The sequence below is a fragment of the Chlorocebus sabaeus genome, chromosome 23, assembly GCF_047675955.1.
Source record: "Chlorocebus sabaeus isolate Y175 chromosome 23, mChlSab1.0.hap1, whole genome shotgun sequence".
NCBI lineage: Eukaryota > Metazoa > Chordata > Mammalia > Primates > Cercopithecidae > Chlorocebus > Chlorocebus sabaeus.
This window is the reverse complement of record NC_132926.1, coordinates 58,771,596-58,796,378: the sequence shown is the minus strand read 5'-3', so window position 1 is coordinate 58,796,378 and position 24,783 is coordinate 58,771,596. Positions and strand designations below refer to the sequence as shown.

Sequence of the window (24,783 nt, the reverse complement as noted above, 5' to 3'; positions counted from 1 at the left end):
TGCACTTGCTTTCCAAACAGTTCTGCCCAAGCCTAAAAGGGAGAGAAATAGAAGGAATGTTTATGAATATCATAGATGGAAAAATGAGGTCAGGATAATTAGAATCTTCTCTGTCTTCCAAAGATAATATAGTTGGCTGCTGTGCTGCTGTCATAGTCATTTCAGGGTTCACCTCCAGTGTGCCGTGGGTATGAACTTAATTAAGTACTAAGAGGTAATGAATTGGAATTTTTTGCTTAGTACTATTTTTCTTCAGAGCATGCAAACCCATAAATCCTGCAAAGCTGTCAAAAGGAAATACCTACTCTGCTAGTGATGTGGAGGAAAACAGATGCCACTTATTCAATAAACTAATATCCACACAGAAGAAAAATGTTGACTAGATACCTCAGAGTCAAAGTTGGTTTGAAAGTTTGTCAATAAAGAATTTTATGGCCATGAACTGAGGATGAAATTTAGCTGAACAAGTGAATTAAAATTTCAGGTACTCTGACGAGTGGCACAGTAGATATAATGGAACTATTATTTATGAATCAAAACTGGTTTATTTGACAGTTTTGATAGCTGGGAGCGCAAAAGACAAAAATCAAATTAATTCAATAAGAAAGGATTGCTTGTGTTTTTATCTCTCTTTCATGTTCTATGAAAACTTGATTAAAACCCAGGTATCTAAGAATAGCATTCAAAATGGGCTTTGAATATAAAAGCAGAAGATAATTTTTGAAGCTGGGGTAGGAGACTTGGAAGCAGGGCTCTTGGGTTATTTTCTTAATTTTCCCACTAATTTAAGCAAGCCACTTGGCTCTCCTCGCCTAATAATGTACACCCAGCTCTTCCCTCCCAGCTCTGTAGGATACACAGTGTGCCTAGAAAACCCAAGCAGAGTCAGGGAGGATGGAGGTGTGGGGGAGAGGGAGTGGATATTTTGTAAAATAATACTAATCAGTTACAGGATACATATGCACATTACACATGCATAGATTTGTATTTGTGCTGTTGGAAAAACCACTTGCTTAGCATCAACATTGCTGTAGCTAATTAATGTTGAAACACTGATTAGGGTTGTTAAGGCAGCTATGTCTTCACAATCTTTATTTTCAATAGGCGAGCCCCCGGTGAGAATATCAACAGACTTCTGCGCGTCTTAGTACTATTGGTGTAGAGGTGATACAAAAGTTTGAAACTGTTTTCCTCATTTAGAAAGGATTTCTTTTTTAAAATTTGCCTTCCTTGCAAGTATACGTAGAACCTCAAGATATGTCTCTTCTAAGTTTGCAAAGCATTTTAGTAGTCTTTAAAATACAGAAGATGCATTAAAATCTGATTATAAGCTTGCTTTTTAAATAGAGTGAATTCAGATGGTTGAATCGATTATTTGCAAAGTTTCATTATAGTCATAATAACTAATTATGCCAGGTAAAATAAAATAATAGTTGAAAATTTCTGGATAGTAGAACTTTCAAAGTTTAGCTTTGAGGATGAGAAGAGATGAGTTTATGCTGAATGCCATATAAAGCAGTGAAACCATTTCATGGTAAGTAGATACTGAAACAGACTGTTTTGTCTGACCTCAGTTACACTTAGAAAATCGTATGTGTGGGGCCAGGTGCGGTGGCTCATGGCCTGGAATCCCAGCACTTTGGGAGGCTGAGGCAGGCGGATCATGAGGTCAGGAGATCCAGACCATCCTGGCTAACATGGTGAAACCCCGTCTCTACTAAAAACACAAAAAATTAGCCAAGTGTGGTGGTGGGCACCTGTAGTCCCAGCTACTCGGGATGCTGAGGCAGGAGAATGGCATGAATCCATGAGACAGAGCTTGCGGTGAGCCGAGATCGTGCCACTGCGTGCCAGCCTGGGCAACAGAGCAAGACTCCATCTCAAAAAAAAAAAAATATATATATATGTGTGTGTGTGTGTGTGTATATGTATGTATGTGTTTTGATGTCTGTCCTGTAAAATAATAGTCATAATTCGTAATATACTTATGTGTATTATCAGAAAAAATACCTGAAAAACTAGAATGCTTACATATTCAAAATACATTTCAGTGGGAGATTGTTAGGTCTGTACTGATTCCAAGCTAATTTAGAGTTATTGGCAAAAATCTAAGCGGCATGAGACTCCTGTCTTATCATGGACCCTGATGGGCCTGTTTGATTCAGATGTCCAAGTGTGGAATTGCCAGCCTCTCCAGATGAGGTGAAGTAATGGGCTTGTTATCTGGGAAGGTGCCAGAGTAGGATTAAATTACTGAAGCAGTGGGTTCCTTCCCTGCACTTTGTTGGTAAAGACTTGAGAGGTGTTCATCATCATTCTTCAGTAAGTTAAAATAAAAAATTACTTCAAAAGATCAGTTCCTTTATAAGCAAAATTATAAAGTACAATGTTTCTTAGTAATGATGAGGAGATGCTTGAATTACATCATCACATCTGTGTTGATTGTTGAAGATAAGGGGAAATAGAGGGAGATACCCAGTCACTTGGACCCCCTAGTTTCATTCTAGATACATAATTTGCTTTTATTATAAAGGGCTGGAATGGCTCATTTCTGTTCCAGAACCCAGGATGCTCTCTGTTTGTACTAGAAAATTTGGAGGTAAGAGATACTCTCCATAATTTCTTAACCACATGGGTGAATTGCTAAATGGAAAAATATACAGAACTATAATGGAACATCAAATTTGTTTCTGACAGTAGCTATGTTTGGAACCTGTTTATGGTTATTATCCACGTGGATTACAACTGCTGAATACAGGTTGAGTATCCCTTGTCCAAAATTCTTGGGACCAGAAGAGTTTTTTGATTTTGGGTTGTTTTGGATTTGGGATGTTTGCATTATATTCACTGGGTTAGCATGCCAAATCTGAAAATATGAAATCTGAAATGCACCAATGAGCATTTCCTTTGAGTATCATGTTGCTGTTCATAAAATTTTGGATTTTGGAGCATTTTTGGATTTTCATATTTGGAATGCTCAACCCCATGGATATATTCTTTAGTGATTGATTCCATAGATCAGCTGGCCTTTAGTCTTTAGCTGTATATGCCCATTCAGCTATTTACAGTGAAAAGGCTGAATAGTTAGAAAGCATTTCCCTGTTCAAAAAACTCAAAAGCTTTTATTTTAATAGGAAAATCTTGCTAGAACTAGGTACAAGAAAGGCAAGAAAGGGGGACAGAGGAGACAAAATCAGAAGGTAAAACAAGTTAGAGTTTCAAACAAGTCCAAATTTGAAACGGGCCCTTGAATCTGAAGTCCAAATGATTTTTTATTCAATGGACTGAATATTTGGCCATGAAACACCATATATTTGAACCTCCATCCAAACAGACTTTGTGTCTATATTCATGAACTTTTTCATGTGAGGTACCATCAACAGTCTATGCCTTGATAAAAAAGAAAGAAATCCGTAGATGCTCAGGGATCCCAGCCTCACTTTTTTTTTTTTTTTTTTTTTTTTTTTAATTTAACCGCTGCATTATTCACATTTAACACAGAAAAAAAAAGTCTGTCTGACCTGGCAAAGTAGAAATCAGCACTAAAGACAAAAAACACACCCATGAGGGTACAGGAGCCACGGAATTATTATTTCTTGATTTTGTTCTGTTAAACAAGCAAAACCGAAAACCTTCCTCCTTTTTCCCAGGCTACTGACTTTTTCTTTTCCTGAATAAATTCTGAGAGGAGAAGCTGTTGGAATCTAAATCAACCAAAATTTTGTTTAGGGACTTTATAAACATTTGGGGTTTTGCATAAGCCTATTGCCTAGGCCAAAGTAGCCTTTCTTGCTTTTGCTTGTACCAGGAGTTAGAAATCCCTTTTCTCTTCTGTTTTTCTGCTGCAGAAACTCTCAACACTTCCATTGGGGTGGTACGTTGGTGGGGGGTATGCTCCAGAAAGGGGTAAGCAAAGCCTTCAATCACAGTGGATTGTTTTCTGACAAGTATGTTATCTTTTATTTTCTGCACAAAGTGTCTTTATAATGCTTATTTTTATTTTGCGTCCCTTTTCTTTTCCTTTCTCCTTTTTGACTGTTTGTGCCACATGGGGCAAGACTGCCTTCAGCCTCCTGGGCACACCGTCACCTATTCACATTTGTGTTTTAAGTGTCATTGTTTGTAAGAGATATGGTGGGACCAGAGGCTAAAATGACATTAGAAGAGGCTCTCTGATAGGAGGGGCCTGGAGAAAATTCATCATCATAGTTTCTTAGAATGTATCAGTGTTCTTGTGTCCCACTTCTTCCCTATCCACCAAGTGTGAAGGTTATCTTCTTTCTAGCTTTGATGTTCTTCAGGCTCTTTGGTCTTGCCCTTCTGTCACTGTCCTGAAATATTTTTCTCCTTACGTAGAACTAACTTCTTTTCTCACTCCACACAGCCAGCAGTGACCTAAGTAATCTCCCTTTGAAGTCTTGGGAGATTTGCACTTGGGCTGGCTGATGTTGAGCAAGGAGAGAATGTGGCCCCAACTGAACAAGTTTTGTCCTGGAGGCCATGAAAGAAAAATCAAAGCAGGATGAATATTTTTAAGCCAAACCATACTTACTTTTGTTAAATGTTTCATCCTTTTCCCATGTATACACCAAAGCAATTACAGACTAAAAGCAAATTAATTGCACATTTTACCAAAGTTATCTTTGGCAAAGGAGCTGCCAGTGACCAGGAGTGCCAGGGGATGTACAAGATTGTCTCTCTGCCTTCTTTCTGCTTAAACATTTACCAGCATTGATATATACCAACTAAATCTACCCAGGTGCTTTCTGTTCTTCAGTTATTTCTTTCTTAAATAAGGAGCACTTTTCTGTTTTTTCATCAAGCTGGATATTTCTGTGTCAGAACTAGCCACACAAAGCTATTTACATTTAAATTAATCCAAATTAAGTAAAATAGTACTTCAGTTTCTCAGGCACACTAGCCACACCTGAAGTGTGCAGCAGTTGCATGTGGCTCGTGGCTCCAGTATTGGGTAGCTCAGCTACAGAACCGCTCAATCATTAGACAACACTACTAAAGATCTCAAATTGTAAAAAAAAAAAAAAAAAAAAAAAGCCATAAATTACTTGTGATTGTGAGATACTATCCCTTTGTAAGGCATGCTCATTGCCTTTGCTTTGAGAAGAGTGAAGTGCTGTATGTCTGTGATAATTTAGAGAGAATAAAGTGCTTTAAAAAGGAGATTTTGGGGCTGGGCGCAGTGGCTCGCACCTGTAATCCCAGCGCTTTGGGAGGCCAAGTCAGGAAGATCACTTGAGCCCAGGAGTTTGAGACCAGCCTGGGCAACCTGGTAAAACCCTGTCTCTACAAAAAATATAAAAATTAGCTGGGCATGGTGGCACATGCCTGTAGTCTCAGCTACTCAGGCGGCTGAGAGGTGGAAGGATCACTTGAGCATGGCAGTTTGAGGCTGCAGTGAGCCTAGATCATGCCATTGTACTCCAGCCTGGGCAACAGAGTGAGATCCTGTCTCAAAAAATTAAAAAAATTAAAGAAGAGTTAGTTCCATTTAGTTGTGCAATATCATGAGATCCTGGAAAGAGTAAAGCTAAACCCAGCACTCATGAATGTCAGTCCTTATGAGTGTCTCCGAGTATGAAACATCAAGGGAGGCAGAATTTCAGAATTGATTATATCCAGAAGTTTAATAAGTCTTACCTTTTGGCTAGACCTTGGAAAATTAATGGGAATGTTAGTTTGTCAGAATAAAAAGCTGAGTAATGACAATTAATTGTGTGCCCCAAAGGCCCTTCGGCTATATGTTGAGAGATGTGGAGTTAGGGTGGGCTAATTGAAACGTGCAAACATAGTCTTAAATCATGTGACCAGTTGTCCCAAAAGAAGTTGTGATACCTGGGTTGTGATGATAATGTTTCCTAAGCTCTGCTATTGGTCCTGAAGATTTAATTTTTGAATGTATTCCTGTGTCCCTGGATGAAACCCTAGGCACATAATCAATTTTAAAATTACTTTTTGATCATTTTCTTTTATTCATATTTTAAGGAAATATTGAAAATACAAGAAAAGAGAGTTTAAAGGAAACTTGTCTACTTACAGTGTAACTTCTGTACTTTCTAAGGGCTAACTTTCTATACATTTTGATGCTGAAAGAGACACTGTTATTATAGTGGCAGGTAAGGTACATCCTTCAGTTCTAAATTCTATACAGAATCGGTCTCTGCAAAGGTGAATGTGACCAGGTAGTCTAAAATCTTATTTTTCAATGTACTTAAGAATGAAGGAATATTACTTGACTTTTAGAGATTAACTAAAACAAGGTTTGGTCCTATATTTTGGTACTTGATTTTCTTACTCTGAATTTTCAACTTTTTACCGATGCATTTAGATTTTCCATATTCCAATGAACATGTACACACACACACACAACCATAGAAAGCTCCATGTATAGGGAGCTGGCTTGTAGACGTGATGGAGAATAGAGATCATATTGGTGATGCTGTATCGTGGGAGGCAGTGTATTATACAGATTTCCTGGGTGATGCACATTTGTCAATTACCTGAAAGTGAGAACAAGCATGGTGAGATGCAAGAGATCATCATCTTCAGTCCATTCCCCTTACCAGGTAGATGAGAAAACAAGTCAGGGAAGTTGAGTGGCTTGTCCAAATGCCACAGCTGATCAGAGTCAGGGGCCCTATCTTTCCCATTCTAGCCCCTTCCATTCAGTCAAACTGAGTTCTGCAAAGTTTTAAAAACTGCCATAAGTCACTGCATCCCTAGCATATGCCTCTCAAGCCGGTGCCAGGCAAAGGTGATGTTTTAGAATCCGATTTGCCTTCCATTGGTGTTACTTTGATGTAAGAATTCAACATAAGCCTCTCTGTGGTCGTTTCTGCTCTCCTGTGTGTAAATCTTTACCACCATGAACTATTAACATAAAAAGGATGGATTGACTTCTGACTGTGAGAAATAAATCACCCCAACTTTTGACAGCAGAGTTAGAAAAAAAAGAAAAGATTAATTGGTTTTATTTAGTGGCTTATTGTTTATTGCAGTAGCTATTAAAAATAGATAACCAGAGGCTAATAAATGTTAATAGTCCCTTCACTATTAGAAAAATCAATTGTCAGTGGATATAGCATATATTAATATATTATTTTGTTTATCATCTTCAATAACACTTAAGAAAATTCAACCCTGAGAGAACTGTTTTTTCAGGAACCCTTTAAGGTTAATATTTACCACAAAGAACAGATTTGGCAGGAGGACATTTTCATCTATGTATAATTTTAATGGCTTTCAAAGGATTATTTTATAATTATAATAAAATGCATGTGTAATTTGGCAAGATTGATAAACTCCTTAACAAAGACTTTTTGTATATTTCTTTGAAACTTATTTGAGAGCAGTTAGATAGATTTCTAAATGTAAGTAATTAAAATTATATAGTATTGAGTTATTGACCAATCCTGGGCTATTAATCAAGCTAAAAAATTCTACAATCAGGGCTCAGTGTGCTGAAGCCTGGTAAAATAATAGTATTTGTGTTCAGTGAGGCAAGTAGCCACAATTAAGCAGTTCACTTGACAAATGAGAGGGTACACTTTATTTTGCACTTAATTGAATTGTTGTACATGCTCGGTCACCATTGTCTCCTAGCCCTTCATTTTGGTTTCTGGTCATTGGAGCTTATGCATTTGTTAAAGGTTGAGCAATTAAGTCTGCTTTCACCATTGGTTTCTAAATGCAGCCAGAAATGTCTGGCTCACAAGCCAGGGCTTAGTGAATGCTGTTAATATCCCTCACGACAGATTATTAATTATCTGAACAAAAATTTTGATAAACAAATTAGAACCCTGTCAAGGAATGATATGAAATAGCTTCAAATAGGGAAAACTCCCCGGGTTTTATATCACTCACCAGATTCTGCTTAAGTAAGCAGAAGAACTTCTGTAGAGAAGACAGAATTTTAATCTATTTTATGAAAACCAAAAATTGATTTACTTCTCGTGAACTGAGAAGAATGTGCTCTGATAATCTTGCTAATTATCAGGTATTTGTCACCACTTCCTTCCATTTGCTTTTGCATCAGAGTCATCCTTCTGCAAGCATAGTGACATCCCATCATTTCTGTGCTGCTATAAATCATACCTTGCTGCCAGAGTCAAATGGGGAGGTGATGTTCAAGAGAAAGATCTGGTGGATAAGTATTTGGAGGAGGGAATAGTAGGTAGAAGTCAGGATATCTTTGACAAAGATATCTTTGACAAAGAGACACATCTGGGTGTACATCTGTGTTCATCTGTGCAATACCAGTGATTATACTGTAAGTCCACTATAGTTTAATATCTATTAAAACATGCATGTAACTTGCTGACTTGCCTGTGTGTTTACCTGGTACTTAGGATAAGGTCCAAACATCCTAGCAAATGGCCTTAGTATCAGGAGCTTGTGTCCTGGGAGGACAGTTTATCCTCAGTTTTCTGAACTGACAGAGATAATAGCAACTGCTTTCTCTGTCCCAGGGGATTATTGTGAAGATTAAATTGGATAACTGATTTTAAAGCACTTTGAAAAGATAAAAGTGCTAAGGAAGCATAAGAGGCAATTATATATTTTCTCTTGTAACAGTCTGCTTAATGAAGTCTGTACTTTCACTGCTTACAAAAGTACCCTAACATTTGCCTGGAGGAAGATAAAAATAAGAACTTACGGGTTTCCAAAGTGGTTTAATTAGTACTGAAAAGGGATATTCATTTGAGAATTGATGTGTCTCAGCAGCTCTGTGAATTTTGTTCCTGTGGCAACAAGTAAAGTAGTGGGAATCCAGTGGCCAAAACTCTATGCCCTGTCTTAGAAACTGAGAAGATGTCACCAAAAAGTTTTGGTCCCTTGTCATATGATTCTGACTTCCACTGACCACTGCAGAAAATAATGACCAGGCAGTCTGTTTATTTGTTTCAGACCCTACCAATGCGGCCACTGCTCCCAGTCCTTTTCCCAACCTTCAGAACTGAGGAACCACGTGGTCACTCACTCTAGTGACCGGCCTTTCAAGTGCGGCTACTGTGGTCGTGCCTTTGCCGGGGCCACCACCCTCAACAACCACATCCGAACCCACACTGGAGAAAAGCCCTTCAAGTAAGTAGTGGCTAACCCTCCACCCTCTCTTTCTCTTAGCCTTTCCCAAGAGCCAGCAGATGCATCAGCACAGTGCTGCCCAGCTTAGCCAGCTGGCAAAGGCTACTTGGAAGGCCAGTGTCCAGGCTGCAAACGAATCTGCTTGTTTAGTGGCTGACATTTGAAAAATGAAGTCAGGAAACCTACGCACTGGTCCTGGCTCAAGTTTCCAACCTTGGTCATGAGACGAATCTTCTGGGTCTGTTTTCTCCTCATTAAAATAAGGAGGTAGGAGTAAATAATTTTAATATATTTTTTTTCAGTCCCTGATGATCTGTGCTTCTGGAATTTTATCTAGGAGCTGCACAGAGCTCCTGTGACCATCAGCAAGCCTTATGATCATCAGAAAGGTGACCACAAATTTAGAACATCAGAATAATCCCCTCTTGGAGAACTTGAACCCTTCAGGATTCTGATGAAATATATCCTCCTCTTCCCTATGTGTTAAAGAGTTTGAACCTATTATAGCAGCCAACTTGTGACTTTTCAGTGAATATTTTGGACTTTAGAATTACCATGTTGGTGAAAAAAGAAAAACAAAACCAAACCCAGAGTACATTGACTTTTTGAGGATTCAGGGAATGTGGAAAGAGATGGAGTTGAATTCTAAGGGCTTTGGCAAGGTAATGGCATCTGAGCAAGAGAGTGTGTTTCTACACATGGCACACTCATCCAAATGGTGGACATCTGAATCATGCAAGATGGTCTATTCATACACTTGTTCACTCATTCATTCGTTTACTCGTTCAGTTATATATGTGTTCATTCATTCAGCAAGTATTTACCAAGTATGTACTTTCGTGCTAGGCACCCTGCTAGGTACAGGAGATACAAAGATGAATGAAATTTAGCTGTTCCTCCTTTTCTCCATCTTTGAAAACTTCATAGTCTAAGGGGAAGCCCAATTAGTAAATGTATTATAGGGTGAAAAGTACAACAGTACCAAAGTAAGACATGTATGTATGATGTTTCACAGTAGCACAGAAATGGAGTCATCAATGCTATCTGGTGGAGATGATGTTTCAGATATGTTTTGGAGGATGAGTAGGAACTTTCTAGACATACGGTGCATGGGGGAAGGTATTTCTGGCAATCCAAACAGCAGGTGGAAAGGCCTGAGAGTGTGATCCAGCATGCGTGGTTGATTGGTGTTCTCAGAGCAGTTTTTAATGGTTTGTGTAATGAACTCTTTTCAGTTCAACCCTCTTACAGCTCTCTTCACGCATTTGCTATACTGGCTTTTTCTGTTTGAGAAGGAGAATTAAAAGAGCATAGAGTTACCCCTTTATGTACCTTCTGTGGGACAAGATCAAGCAAGAAAGGAAATGATTCAGGCAGTAGGAGACTAATCCCCTTGCTCAGTCTCAGCCAAGAAGTCTTCGCGGAGCCTCATTACCCAGGATTTTCCATCCAGACCTGCTGTTGTGGCACACTTTGTGCTCAGCCTGAGGCCAGGCTCAGCTCGGGAAACAGAGTCCTGTGGTCTGGGTCCTGCCTTCCTCTCTGTCTGCCAGTGAAGGGAGAAGCTCATAAAAGATGGTGATTGTCCTTCTTCTCCTCAATAATTAGTTACTTTATTCAGCATTCTTAACTATTCTCCAACATAGTTTAATTTATGGTATTAATAATGTGAAAATAGTGATAAGTTTTGTTGCAGTACATAGGTGCAGCTTGTTCACTGCATAAGAGCATCTGGCTAAGGGGGCAGGATGGGGCCTAAAATCCAGTCTGCACTATGCCAACCATGCTCTGCCCCCGAGGCTGCAATAGCCCAAAGAGGGCATTTTTTTCTAATTTACCCTAAGGAGCTGCATGGGCTACCACAGTCCCAGGAGTTCCGTATCGCCAGTGCTTGTATACTACCTAGTGGATTTTGTCATTGCTCTCAGGCCTGAGCCCCATAGGGTTCCTAGATTCTGGCTTCACCACTGCTCTGGAGGAGGGTGTTGACAATGAGTGGCATGTTGCCTGTGCCTTTGAGCAAGAGAGCTTTTCGAAAGCAGAGATACAGGAGGGTTCAGGATCCTTCTGGCCTCTTATATTAGAAAGGGCAGCCAGACAAATACAGTGCCAGGAATCAGATTGATTCTTATCTTGTTGCTGTGTAAATAGATTTTAGTAATTAATTGAAGAGGTTTCAGGGTCAAAATGGGAAATAGATTTCTATTAATGTTAAGGTGTTACTTATGTGTAACCTTGTTGACTCCACTCAGTTTTTTTCCCTTAACATCTGTTTTTGTCATGTTTCCAATAGAATTACCATTTTAACTTAATTTTAATTCATCAGAATAATATTTGAAGGGTTTTAATGATTGTAATTTTCCTTTTCCAAAAGTATTTTTGTAATCATACCTACTTTCATCTGGAAAAAAAGGAAACAACCAAGGCTGTTGGCTTAAATTCTGTGTATATGTTTTAGTTCTTTCTGTTCCTACTCTTATCTAGACAGCCACATGCTGTAGTTTTTTTTTTTTAATTTATCAAATAGATATTCCCAGGGGAGAGCTGAGTGTATGCTTATTTTGAAAGTGCAAGATTTAAACATCTTCTAGGAAATGGAAAGTTAAATCCTTTAGTGTATACAACCAGGTCTTTCAGAATTGATCTATCCCAAGGGAATTTTGGGAATCTTCCAACCATAGCTCATGGATATTCATCCCATGGACATTTGTAAATATTATGAAGATATCCTTTTACAAGCTTATAAAACAAACATTTTTAAAAATCTTTTTTTTTGCAAATTAGTCAATAAAATGGGTTTCTCTACAACAGTTAATTTTACTACTTCAACTAATGGGTATTGGCTTAAACAATGTTACGAAGAAGGAGAAGAATCTTGTAAAGGCACACAGCCCTCAATTGTATGTCTTGGGGAGCTTCCAAATAGATGCCCCAGATGGCTCAGTCCCCAGATCGTCCCACCCACCCAGGGCTCAGGAGGCCTTTACAGAATTCTCAGGGTTGAGCTGAGATTGAGCCTACCATGTCAGAGAAAGCCCTTTCCAACTTCTAAAATCTTCTGCTGAGAAGTGGTTTTTGAAGGCATATCAAGATTACTGCCATCCAAAAAAGGCTGCAGAAGATTTGGCATGAAGAGGTCAGAGTTTCATTCCAGGCTTTGCCTCATATCTGATTGGCTGAAATTCCACTGAAAGATTCCATCTCCCAGGTTCTAGGTAGGTGATGGGCCTGCCAGCAGCTACCCCAGGCTGTAGACTTAGGATTTCTAAGATAAAGGAGCATGTACGAAAAATAAAAATCAGAAGATCACATTGAAGGTCTTGGCTTTCAATCTGCTCTGTGATACTGGAAGTCGTGGAAAACAAAGAGCAAAACCAAGATATCATTTAACAGCAATGGCCAAGCATTTTATTGCAGGCAGGCGGGAAGGAAGGAAATAAGGAAGTTAGTTGGCAGTCTAAAAATTATTCTTTGCAGCAAGGACTCCGTCCTCCTTCTTACTCAACAGAGTGTCTTGATATTTCAGTGGGCTGCTCTGCTCTGCCTGAGAGGATCTGTGTGAGCTGCCTGAAGCTTGGCTTTCTGAACCTGAGAAACTGAGAACAGGCCAGAATTTTCCTTAGGAGGGGTTCTTCATTATTGTTAGAAGCAGGGAGAATCATTCATCGCTATGTTCTTGCGTCAAGAAAATGGAGTTTGGCTCAGTATGAAAAAAATCAAAGGAAATTCCAAAGGACATCTAATATTTGAACAAGATCTAGGCAAAATTAAAGCAAATCCAAGAAGCAAATCAGTAAATATGCATTGAACATGCCATACATGCAAAGCCCTGCGCAATTTGGTTCAATTCAATTTGGTTCAATTCAAAAAGTATTTTGCGGCATATCATAGAGGCACGGAAAGCTTGTTGCAGATTTTCTGTGGTAACAGAACTTTACATCGCTTTGTTAAGCTCCTTGTACATGTAATCCAGTCAACCATCATAGCAAGTAAAGAATGATTTCAAACTTTAAAGGTAATTAAGTCTAATTAAGATGCTCACAATGTTATAATAGAAAGAAACTCCTCACAGTGAGGAATTTCTTTTTGCTGAAGTACTTCGTAGACTTTCCACTTCATTGTTCCTGAGTTACTTCCGTCAAGGCTGTGGCATCAGCACCTATGCTAAGGCAAGGCACAACGAAGGCCCTGAGTGCAAGGGCGCTTCTCCCTCCTGACACACTACCTGCATCTTTCCTTCCTTCTCATTCTGTTACACTGCACCAAGTCCAGGCTTAGAGATGCCCCTGCCAGTCAGTCATCAGGGGTTGTAATTCAGGGTTAGTTTAGATGCCAACCGGGTGAAGTCTAGCTCTGACTTCTGTTGAGTCAGTTCTGTTGAGATGAGTTTCATTAAACTATGAAAATATTTTGTGGAAGAGATTTCTCTAAAATGTAAGATAATGAACATAAAACTGAAGTCCTTCTCTTATTTTAAAAAAGTATTTTTATAGCTAGCTCTGACTTCTTCAAATCTATAAATTGTATTCTTGTCATTCCCAAATAACATAGATATTATTTCTAGTAGCCTTCTTTCCTCGAGAAGGAGAAATCCCCGAGAAAAGGATCTAAATTAAGGTAATTTCTACACATCTGCTTGTATTTTTACTCACACTTGGTGTGCACATGGCTCTAGAAATGACTTTTCTGGAATACTTTTCTTATGTACCCTATATATTGGGCAAAGTTTCTGACTATTACAACTAATTGTTCCGTGTGTAAATATCTGCAGTGCATTTAGGCAAACACTTGAGAAAAATGTGTTTTTCTCTTAATGTCTCCATCCAATCTGGATATTAAAATATTACATCATATATAGACATATAGTATGTCTAAAATAAAATATAGACATACACTTCTGCCTTATATGAAGCACTAAACTGCCAACTCATGTGTTCCTCATATTCTAATACACAGGATTAGAAATGCAAAACCATGACCCAGGTACATTTTCATTCCTCATAATTGTTCAAGCTATTCTACTCTCTTTGAAATTGATTCTAGAGCTTCAAGATAAAAAAAAGGAATATAATAATTTGAAAGTTTGTCAAGCAGTGAAAGGTAGTATATTTTGACACACTAATCCAGTAACTAATCAGTTTTCTAATAAACAATCAGCAGTTCGCTAACGTGTCATCAGCACTCCAGGAGCTCTGGAGAGGGGATGAGCTGCCCACGGACGTTAATGAATACACCAAAAATCATTAGGTGATCAATACTTCTGAGTTATTTTCATTGAGCTGATAGGTCTGATACATTAAAGCTGACGTTATACATTTGTCAAGATCACAGTGCAGTTTTTAACAGTGGAAAAGGCTGCTAAAAATATTCCCCGAAAGAAAATCAAAGAAACACAACTTCTTCCCCCGACACACTCCGCTGGTGCAGGAGCCCTGAAAAATCCAAATGTGAAGTCAAGCTTCTGCCTCCCCATGTTCAAAATCATGCAAGAATTCCCAGAGTGGATGGATGTGTCCTATTTTATAGGTACTTATTTCCATGACAGGGCTCTTAATATAATTTACTAAAGAGGAGAAAGGGAGGAATGCCTAACAGATAACAGGGCTTGTGGCTTTCTTGTCTGTGATAAGGCATGGAGACTATGTCATGGTGGCTTTCGCTGCAGCTTACATAGTGCAGGGGCTCACAAACTGGGGGTTGCATTATTTAAAAGTGGGACAATTGTCTGTAGCTCTTCTTGAATATCTTTTTCTTCAGAGGTTTGAGGAAAGGGCATTGGGGTGGCTGAGGTGGCCTCTGAGCTTTATTAGATGCTGGGCCAGTGCTCTAGGCAGCCCAGGTAAGTAAGGTGGTGATAGAGAAGTCACTATCGTTGCCCAGCCAGCTGCCACAGTTCATCTGTGGGTGTGTGTATTTACATACACAATCACAGACAATCAGCCAGGGACAACACACACAGAAAAACAACAGGCTCCCACTAAATTTTGAGTGTGTGTTCTGCTTTTTGTAGATTGAGTAACCACCAAGCTAATAAGTGAAGGTTGTTTGGAAGATATGGACATGGGAGATAGGGAGGAACTCAAGGTCTCTAGATTACAGTCTTTTTTTGTTGTTGTTTCTCCTTTAAGTTAAAAAGAAGAGATAAATCTTGAAGTGTGATGTTTTCTCCTCATCAGACACACTGCCCTTAATTCTAGCCCATATGTACATCCTTTCCACTGTGCCACTGCAAATTCTAGTTTTATAAATTATTTTAACCCTAAGTTTGGTTGGGCCATGACACTGTAACCAGCTCTTGCAAAAAAGCAGCGACCATGCCTACTGCCCCTCATAGTCACTGCAATCTAATGCATTGCTTCCTCTAGTTTCCAAATTCCAAGATGTGCACTCTTTGGCTGCTGTTCTGAAGAGAGTAGAATTCCCTATTGTAAATTAGCAGTAGGTGAAATTCTATTTGTCATCAATTTCTCTTTGGGGTTACAGAGCAGAAAACTGCAGACAAGCTGCTTCTTTGATGGCTCACTCCTAAAAATCTCTTTTTGTTCTTTATCTATTTGAACTGACAGTGATCAGAGCTGCAGCAGGACAGGGCTCTCTGGAGAAATCACCTTCCCCCTGCCTATTGACAGATCCCTCTGTTCTGCATCAGACGGGCTTTGTCCCATCACAGGCATCCAGGCCTTGGAAGGAGCCACCAATTAAACCTCTTGAGCCGGTAAAATCTGAAGCCACTTTGGAGTGTCTGTTCTGATTAGGCAGGATGAGAGGAAGCCCATCACCCTGCAGGCCCCGCTCCCTGGTCTCAATTTTCTCTCTTGCCTCCACCAGGTGCGAGAGGTGTGAGAGGAGCTTCACGCAGGCCACCCAGCTGAGCCGACACCAACGGATGCCCAATGAGTGCAAGCCAATAACCGAGAGCCCAGAATCAATCGAAGTGGATTAACTGATTGACTGGTTGGAATTAAACTGCAAGGAAAGTCATGATTAAATGTCACGGACACTTAAGCAAAACCAAAGATTTCCTCTGAGCAACTTTCAATCAGTCCCAGAAAACCAAAAGCAGTAATAAAATAAGTAAGATGTTAAGAGATATTGATCCTGGCATGGAAGTCAGACCGGGAAAGAGATTATTTATTTATGACTAGGGATGAGACTTATTTCAGTGGACAACTAACCTGGGATGGTTAACATTTCCAGTCCCACCATGTATTTTGCTTTGTTTCTAAAAAGCTTTTTAAAAACTGTTATTTAATACCAAAGGGAGGAATCGTATGGGTTCTTCTGCCCACCATTGTGACTAAGAATACACAGGGACTTGGTTCTCGTTGCACCTTTTCTTAGTAGCATGTTTCATGAGGACCCACTGTACAGCCCTTCATTCTGCTGTGTCGGTTGGCCTGGCCTGATGCTGGCTGCCCCAGCAGGGACCACAGAAGCAAAGCGAGAGCCTTCGCTGAGTCAGTGCTACCTTCAGCCCCAGACGCATCCTATTTCTATGTCTTCCATGCTCACTTCTCATGCACTTTTTACACGGTTTCTTCCAAACCGCCTGGTCTTGGTGCAGGAGTCTCGAAAAGGAAGAAAATGGTTTCAGTTTCAAAATTCAAAGGAAAAAGTTGAGGACTTATTTTGTCCTGTCAAGATTGCAAGAACGTGTAAAGTGTATGGAGCTTCATAATACGTTATATTGTTCTGAAGCAGCTCGTTGAAAAACGTTTGTTTTCAATAACATTTTAGCTTAAAAAAAAAGAAAATGAAAATAAAGTTCTTTGGGCTAAGGCTGGAGACAAGGTGTTAGGCTTCATGTAATTTTTTTTAGTTGTTTCTTGAGAATGTTGAACATGTAAACAAAAATAGTGCCAAACTCCATCATCAAGGCCCTTTTAGCAGTTTTATCCTTCTTCCTCATACAGATGAACCCCAGGAGCCCCCTTTCCTCTCTCCTGAGTGTGGGAGGAGCATGTCTGCAAATGCAAGTGAAAATAGCCCAGACAAGGAGACTTTGAGAGGAGGAAACATGGAGAAGGTTGTGGTTAGAACAGATAGCCCAGGAGCAGCTAATTTTATCAATAGAATTACTTTTTCTTTTCTCAAGATTGATTAATTGAAAGAGAAGGAATTCTCTACACTTCACTATTCTTTGAGTGAATTTCAGCTAACCTATCGGTGGTTCAACAGTGGTGTTCAATGAAATTGGGTCACATTTATTGAAATGATCTAGTGTTGGGCAGAACTGATAGCTCCCAGCAGCATCTCAGAAACTGTCTACCTCGATGGCCAGTTTAGATAAAAATTGTTCAATTTTATCTAGCGTGTTTAATAACAATTTCTGTTTGTAAATTTCATCATTACCTGATATCAGGACATAGTCTTTTAAGGAACTCCTTGTCTTTGAGCTTTCCCATTGTCTTCCCTCAATAAAAATGAGACACGTAACTGAACTCACTACTAAAAGGCAAGGATACTGCATGGTTTAGTTTAATCTATTATTATGTATCTGGCTCTCAGAAAATCTCCCTTCCCTTTTAATTTTGCTTCTCTATTCCTTAGTACTCCAGCTACCACATTTTAAATGGAATTCAACAGGGTCTAATTAGTAAGTGTTTGTATTTATTATTTATGTTTGTATATATACATATAGACACATAATAATAATCTCTAGAGCCCTGGGTCGCAAAGAGAAATATGGCTAATTCTGACCTCTGTCGCCCAATCTCAAGCCGTTCACTGAGAATTTTCCTCCAGTTCTTAATGTCTTCTGGTCGTGAAAGTAGTAAGGAATCTATGCTGCTGTATAACAGTAGCTGATTGAAACTATTCTCTCTGGTAGTTAGGAATGTGTTCTGATTTTACAATTCCCTACCCTAAGTGATGGAGACGTTTGCAGACAATGTGTGTCATTGGGAAGGGTGAATGAAATGTAGCCATATTAACCTGAAACCTGCAAGAAAAGGACAGATCAGCTTCACAGATGTGTAAGCTGTTTCATTTGTTAAAGTTGAAAGATTTACTCAAACTCTTTGAAAACAGTAGGAAATCACCTGTATGTTTCTAATATTTTTTTTTTTCGTGTGAAAAATCAGCTCAGCCATTTGCCACATTTCACAGTGGAACACCATGTATCCACTCAGTTGTCATGAGCTTCAGAACGTGGGAGAATGAAAAGGCTTCCCTCCTCCCTTGGTATCTGGCATGGGAAGGTTTTCCATAACAATGATCTCTCTGCCACCCTGATGGCTTTGCTGGCTGATCCCAAACTTCCACTGAATGTGGCAGTTACCTCTACTCCAAAACACTCTTCTAGTGTTCTGCTCCATTTAAATCTATTTTTATCCTCTATTATTAAGAGAAATTGTTGGCATACATATTCCACCAAATTTGGTCAGAAATATTTTCTGCTTAACAAATAGAAAATTGGATACTCTAATTTTCCAGGCATGTGGGCACATTCACAATTTTTACATTGCTGTCCTATTGCCAGCTTCTAGCAGACCAGCCTGAGCTGTCTGTCCGCAAAGACAGGCTTACACCTGGACATTGACTTGGAACCCTGAAGCAGGTACTGAGATCATTTGGGTCCAAAATGATTTTAGTCAAAGTGTATGCTGGGGAGGAGGTTTCTCTTTGAAACTTCCTAACAATTGCTTTAGCCTTTTCTATTTAAAGTGGACACACAATCCCCTGGGATACAGCAAATGGGTGGTAGAAATTGCAGTCATAAAGATTTGCCACTTTTTCTTATTAGTAACTTCCTAATTAGTAGTGCTATAAAGAGAGTAAACACTCTGAATCACTGGGGAAGGGATATTTAAAATGAGAAAGGTAGTCTCTCAGAGCCAAATCAGGGTTTGGCTATTGAAGCAATCCTTCTTTACTCTTTTCTGTCAATGCGGACCGAATAATAATAATAATTTTTCAGAATAAGACTTTTCATCCTAGCGTGTGCTCATTTATTTAGCAAAGAGTCTAAGACAAAAGGTAATGCCAGGTAAAAGTCAGGGTGCAATAGGATGAGAGGTGGAGCTGCAGATCTTTGCATTTCTAGAAAAATCTCAATATCCCAAGGCAAAGTTATATTTTCCCCAGCGTATGTGCATAAATTTTTCATAAATAAGCTTTTCATTTTTGTTTTGTTTTTATCTTTAAAAATGACTTTTTTGGAGGAGATATACTTTTAAAAAGTTACTGTGTGTCTAAAGCTGTAAAACTTAATCTTGTATAATTTATATAATTTGATTCAGTTGGTACACTTTTTTATCATGTTCATTTAAATGTAGCCTTCTTGGGAAACTGTGTATAACAGAAAAAGATCATGACATCATTGTGTCCTCATAGGGCTCATAATTGAATTGTACCTTGTGAAAACTTCATTCTGGTCCAGGTATTCAAAGATTTATACAAACATATAGCAATTCATCAGTTTTTAAATCAAATGTTCATTGTTTCATTCATTTATTCAACAAGTATTTATTGAACTCTTATTTTATATAAAGACCCCATTTTATGTGTTCATAAGCAGCATTATTTAAGTGACTATTCATGATAAAATAATATTCTCCTTCTAAGTGGCTGCTGGTAACATGGGTATTTTAGTCCTTTAGACCACTGTCTCAGTGAGGTTAAAGATTTTGTTCCAACTGGGAAAATCTGAGAGAGGTAAATTCATCTGGGGACAAGAAAATCGCATATTGCAAAACAAGTTAAGATGCACAACTTGGTTGTCTTTCTGTAACTCACTGGGCTATTGGTTGTTAGCAGAAGTATCAAGAGACCAGGATTAGGGCCTGGGTCTTGGGTTTTTATGAACCCCTTTCAATGATAAGGCAACAAGTGGGGTACAGGGCTGGAGTTGCTCAGGGAAGGAGATCTGTGACCCTGAATGGGTCGGAGGTGCCTCATTAGTGATAAGTGTTGGCAGTGTAATCCCTTTCCCCAGTGTGCAGAAGTAACATTATTTGTTTTGCACTAATTTAAAATATAAAATGCAAGTATCTATTGAGTTGTTTAAAATGGGAAACATGACACATCTCACAAAGAGGGCATTTCCAGAGCATCAGGGTTAATGGGTCACTCTGAGTGTACCCAGCAGCCTGTGTTTAGGAGCAAATTCATTGTTCTCATATTAAGACTATGCATGCATACAGAAACCAGGCCAGGAATAAGAAATAAAGTAAATAATCACATTTCCTGAAATGTTTATCTTTTTCTTCCTTGACATGAATTTAATTTTTATTTCCCAGAGCCTTTACCAGATCCTGACATCAGATTTTAAAAGATACTGAGATATATGCTTCTTTAAATGATAACTGTAAGTTACAGAAATGTCATTTGCTTGTCATGATCCTTTTAAGGTAAAGACCTTTGGAAAATTTTATGTGGTGACTAGATACCTGGGTGATTATCAACCCAAAGTTTAAGGTTCTCCCCTCACTAGCATTTATCTGAACTACCACAAAACAACAATGCAGAGTCCTAGGAAGGCACCTATTTCAGCCCTCTCCAAGATTACATTCTGTAAACCCAAAGATCAGCTGTCAGGTACAACTGGCCAGACGGAGCCAAACTGAAAAGAATATTGCTTTATCTGTGGAAGCCTTGCCACAGATGTTTAACCTGTAGTCCCTGGCTGTGTTTGACATTTAAAGTATTTATTTAGTTTCTTCCTTTAAATAATAAATGCCAGATGTTTCATCCGATCAATATGTAAAACAATAACTAAAAATATGTCAGAAAACAGGGCATAGTCATGAAACATTTGAGTTGTCTTTCCTGTAGACTGAATATGCTACCACTGCACTTAGAAAGAGTCTATGGAGGAAATTTTAATGGAAAAATAAGGACATTCTGAGCTTGTTCCCACAGATGTTGATGGGAATGATGATAATGATTATAACTCATATTGTGCAATTACTGTCATGCCTTGTTCTAATGCTTAATGTGGATTATCTCTTTTAATCCTTAGTAACTCTATAACAAAGATACTATCATTATCCCCTTCTCATATATGCTTAACAGTTTTAGCTTTGTAGCTTCTTTAGTTTTTTTCTCCTTCAAAGCCATAAACAGGCAATTGTTAAAAGAGGAAAATACTTCTCTATGTAAAGCTTTTTTTTGAGAACAAGAGCTTTTAAAAGTTAAGAAACACAAGTATAATTTATTTATAAAATATGTATGTGGAAACAATGCTAAAATGCTGTTAAAACATGCATCATTATAGTTGCTGATTTTGTCATGCTCAAATCTCGTTGCTGGACAGAATTTCAAATATTCTATTGCTGGCAGACATTGTTTTTGTTTTTCTAAGCAGGAAACTAAAATTCCACATTGAAATAAAAAAAAATAACCCTCTCAAGTGTGATATACATTAGGACAAATGGCAACAGGCAGGAAGGGCAGGTTGTGTTGGAGAGTGGCCAGAAGAGAATAAGGCTTGAACACTATCGACAGGTAAAAACACATCCTCAACGGGGCTAAGTGAAATTTCGTTTTCTTTCTTTGTTCTGACTGAATGTTAAGTGAGTTACTTTTCAGGCATCAATGGACTCGTTATGCAGTTGTGTGCATTAAGAATATGGGCTTATGTGGTTAGCCTGTTGGTTTAAAGCAGTGAAGAAGAAAGACTGGCGTCATTATAGGTTTGGTTTGTCAAAGGCACAAATAATGTAGTTACATGCATGAGGTACTCAAGGAACCAGTTCAAGTTCTGGGGCACAATCTAGATGAAACTGTGAGGTTTGTTCAAAAAGTAAGTGAACAAAATCTCATCATGGACTGGCTTTACTACAAGGCAACTGTTTCCTATGATATATTGAAACCACAATGTATACTACTTTCCTGCAGATTCTGATTCTAATGGGCACATTTGTTTGTTGAAATGATAAATATATTTCCCTCGTCAAACATGGTGGGCTCCTGGTTGATATTTCCTGTTTCCTGCCTTGAAAAACATCCTTCTTGGTGCCTTTCTCCCACTTTGGCACATCAATCCCAACTGAAAACAGTCTGGATATAAACTTTGACAAGTTGGAGATCTATTTCTACAGCACAACTCTTTCATGTTTAAGAACAGTTGTGCTGTATCAGGTGATTGCCACATGTTGGGGAAAGCAGCCATCTTAGAGCAAAAGTCTGCCAGCCCACAGTCCCTGCTGATCCACATGTGGGCATTGTCTAATGCTAACAGAATCAACCCTTGTAGACTCACTTTCTCTGAATAACCTAGTACACTTCTCTAGTTTCTCCCAACCTGGAGAAAATGTAGCAGCAAAAGCCAGAGGCACAATTATTCTCCTTAGCAGTATTTCATGAAAAAGCCTTCCTCCAGTTCAAATGCAGAGGCCAAGGTGATGACTGACGTATTAAGGAAAACTTTGGCTTAGATCAGCAAAATTATTTTGTCAACTTAATGTCCCAAGTTAATTATTTTTATATATCAAGGGAAAGGCATCCAGTTCTGTAGGATGCTAATAGAAGTGTGATATTTAGATGCTTTTAGGACATTGTATAAATTTCTTTAATGTAGTTTTAAGTTTAGGACTGTAAATGTTCCCTGCTGGAATAGAAATATGTCTGTCTCCAACTTTCCACCAAATAAAATGGTTAGAGTGAATGCCCAATTTCACATCTGCCTTTTGGAGTTTGGAAAGTTTAAACAAATCAGTTAAGAGAATGAGAAGAAGCTCACTGTGGGTGATGTGGAGGGTGTAGTTCGCTGTAAGGGCCACCGATATGACAAGAATGATTATCCTGCAGTAAGAATGGGTAAAACTTAATAAAGTTTTCTAACTTTATTAAACTCACATTATTTAATGAAAAAAAAAAACTGCAAAGGACCAATGAGATCATGCATGCTGCTGTATTCTTGTGATAAATCTGCCAGGATTAAGTTGTATAAATGAAAAAAACAGGCACACATTTAGAGATCATTGACCAAGAAATGTAAATATATTTGATTAATAAAACATTTTTATGATGACACGATCTTCCCTTGGGTTCTGTCTTTTCCAGTCCCACAGTCATTTTTCAGGCGCCATCTGTTTGATTCTAGTGTGCAGCTTAGGTAGTAGGCAGTCAACAAACTCCTGATGGGGAAGTATAAGCTAGAAAATACACCTAGCAAGCAGGAAGATTGTTAAAATTCAGCCCTGAGGTTTATTCTGATGCATTTGAGATTACTCTTTTCCTCATTCATGTGCTCACATGCTCATTCGCCCAACGAAGATGGGTGCACAGCTTCTCAAGGAAACTATGCACAGAGACCCAGCCACAAATCTATGGCAGGCTGGACTTGATATTTGACCTCTAACCCCATAAACCTTGGAGCAGAGCAGAAAGCACTTGCCCTGAGAGTGGCCTGGGGCTGCGACTCTTCTGAATGTATGTGATTAGGGGGCTCTCAGAAAGAAAGCCAAAGTCAGCTGTTTGTCTCTTGTTCTGTTGGAAAATAAAATTCCACTTAGAAATAATATGTGAGCTTCTAGGAATAGCAAGAAGGACACTGATGCTGGAGTGGATTGAAAGAGGTGGAGATTGCAGGAGGTAAGGTCAAAGAGACAAAGTACGCTGGACCATATAGAGCCTTGAAGACCATTGTGAGAACTTGGCATTTCCTCCGAGTGAGGTGGGAAAATCTCATTTTGAACAGAGGCAGGATGTTATCTGACCTAAAGTGATAATTTTTGCTGCTCTGTTGAAAATAGATTGTGGGAGAACACAGACTGAAGACAGGAGATGGTTAAGAGGAGATTTCAACGCAGCTGAGACATGGTGGTACCTTATTCTAGGGTGGTAATGGTGAAGGTGGCAGGAAGTAGTTAAATTCTGGACATAATTTGAAGATTGAACAGTATTTGCTGATGGGTGGGATGTTGGATATTAGATAAAGAGGGAAATCAAGGATCACTCTAAGACTTTTGGTCTAAGCAACTGAAAAGGTGGAGTGTTTAGATTTGGGGGTTTACACTCCATTTTGGGTTACTTGTCCGTTTCCATAAGTACCAAGACTATTCCAGTATAATAAACGTGCAAATGATAGTGCATACCAGGCAGCTATCTTACAAAATTGTTGACTGTCCCAGAGTAGCTTAGCACCCAGCCCCACCTGGAACAAAAAGTTGAATTTCATCTTGCTTCTGCTGTAGTACAAGGTTATTCCATTGCCCAAGAATGACATGCCTATGTTTCTTGAGAAATAGCACTGCATCAGAAGTGAAGATATACTTTTGAAATAGTAGCACTCTCCATCCGCGGGGCACCTGAGCCTCATTCTGGATATTTTTAAGGAAAGGGTACTCTGGGAATATACATGGACTCTTTTCTCTGTCTAGCTTATTTCTTTGCTTAGGCTGTAGGCTCAGTGTGGAAGGTAGTGCCAACCACAGGGGTGGTTGGTGGTTTTCAGCCTCATGGGTGGGACGATTCTGAGTACCTTTAATGAGACATTTTGTCTATAAACAACTAATGTTTGCCATTCATTCATCCATTCATACATCCTCTTGACAAAGAGTTTTAAAAATCTATGTGCTAAGGTGCTTATATACAAAAATGAATAGGACTTGGTGGGTTAAAAATCTGGATGAGAGAGAAAGACATGTAATCAAGTAAAATATAGAGGTTGTAGGTAGCTATACAGGAACCACTGGGGACAGAATTGAGCAAGTAGTCAGTTCTTCCTGGAGGGAG

At 38.9% G+C, this 24,783-nt stretch overlaps 1 protein-coding gene across 1 annotated transcript in view; it reads left to right on the top strand.

The window, feature by feature from the left end:
• The window catches only part of PRDM6 (PR/SET domain 6), a 106,070-nt gene extending 82,988 nt beyond the window's left edge, over nt 1–23,082 (top strand). The window contains exons 7-8 of the mRNA XM_008014254.3: nt 8,926–9,102; nt 15,931–23,082. Of these exons, the coding sequence (XP_008012445.3) occupies nt 8,926–9,102; nt 15,931–16,045 (292 nt within the window). The 3' untranslated portion in view covers nt 16,046–23,082. The remainder of the gene's footprint in view (nt 1–8,925; nt 9,103–15,930) is intronic.
• Nucleotides 23,083–24,783: the final 1,701 nt, after the last annotated feature.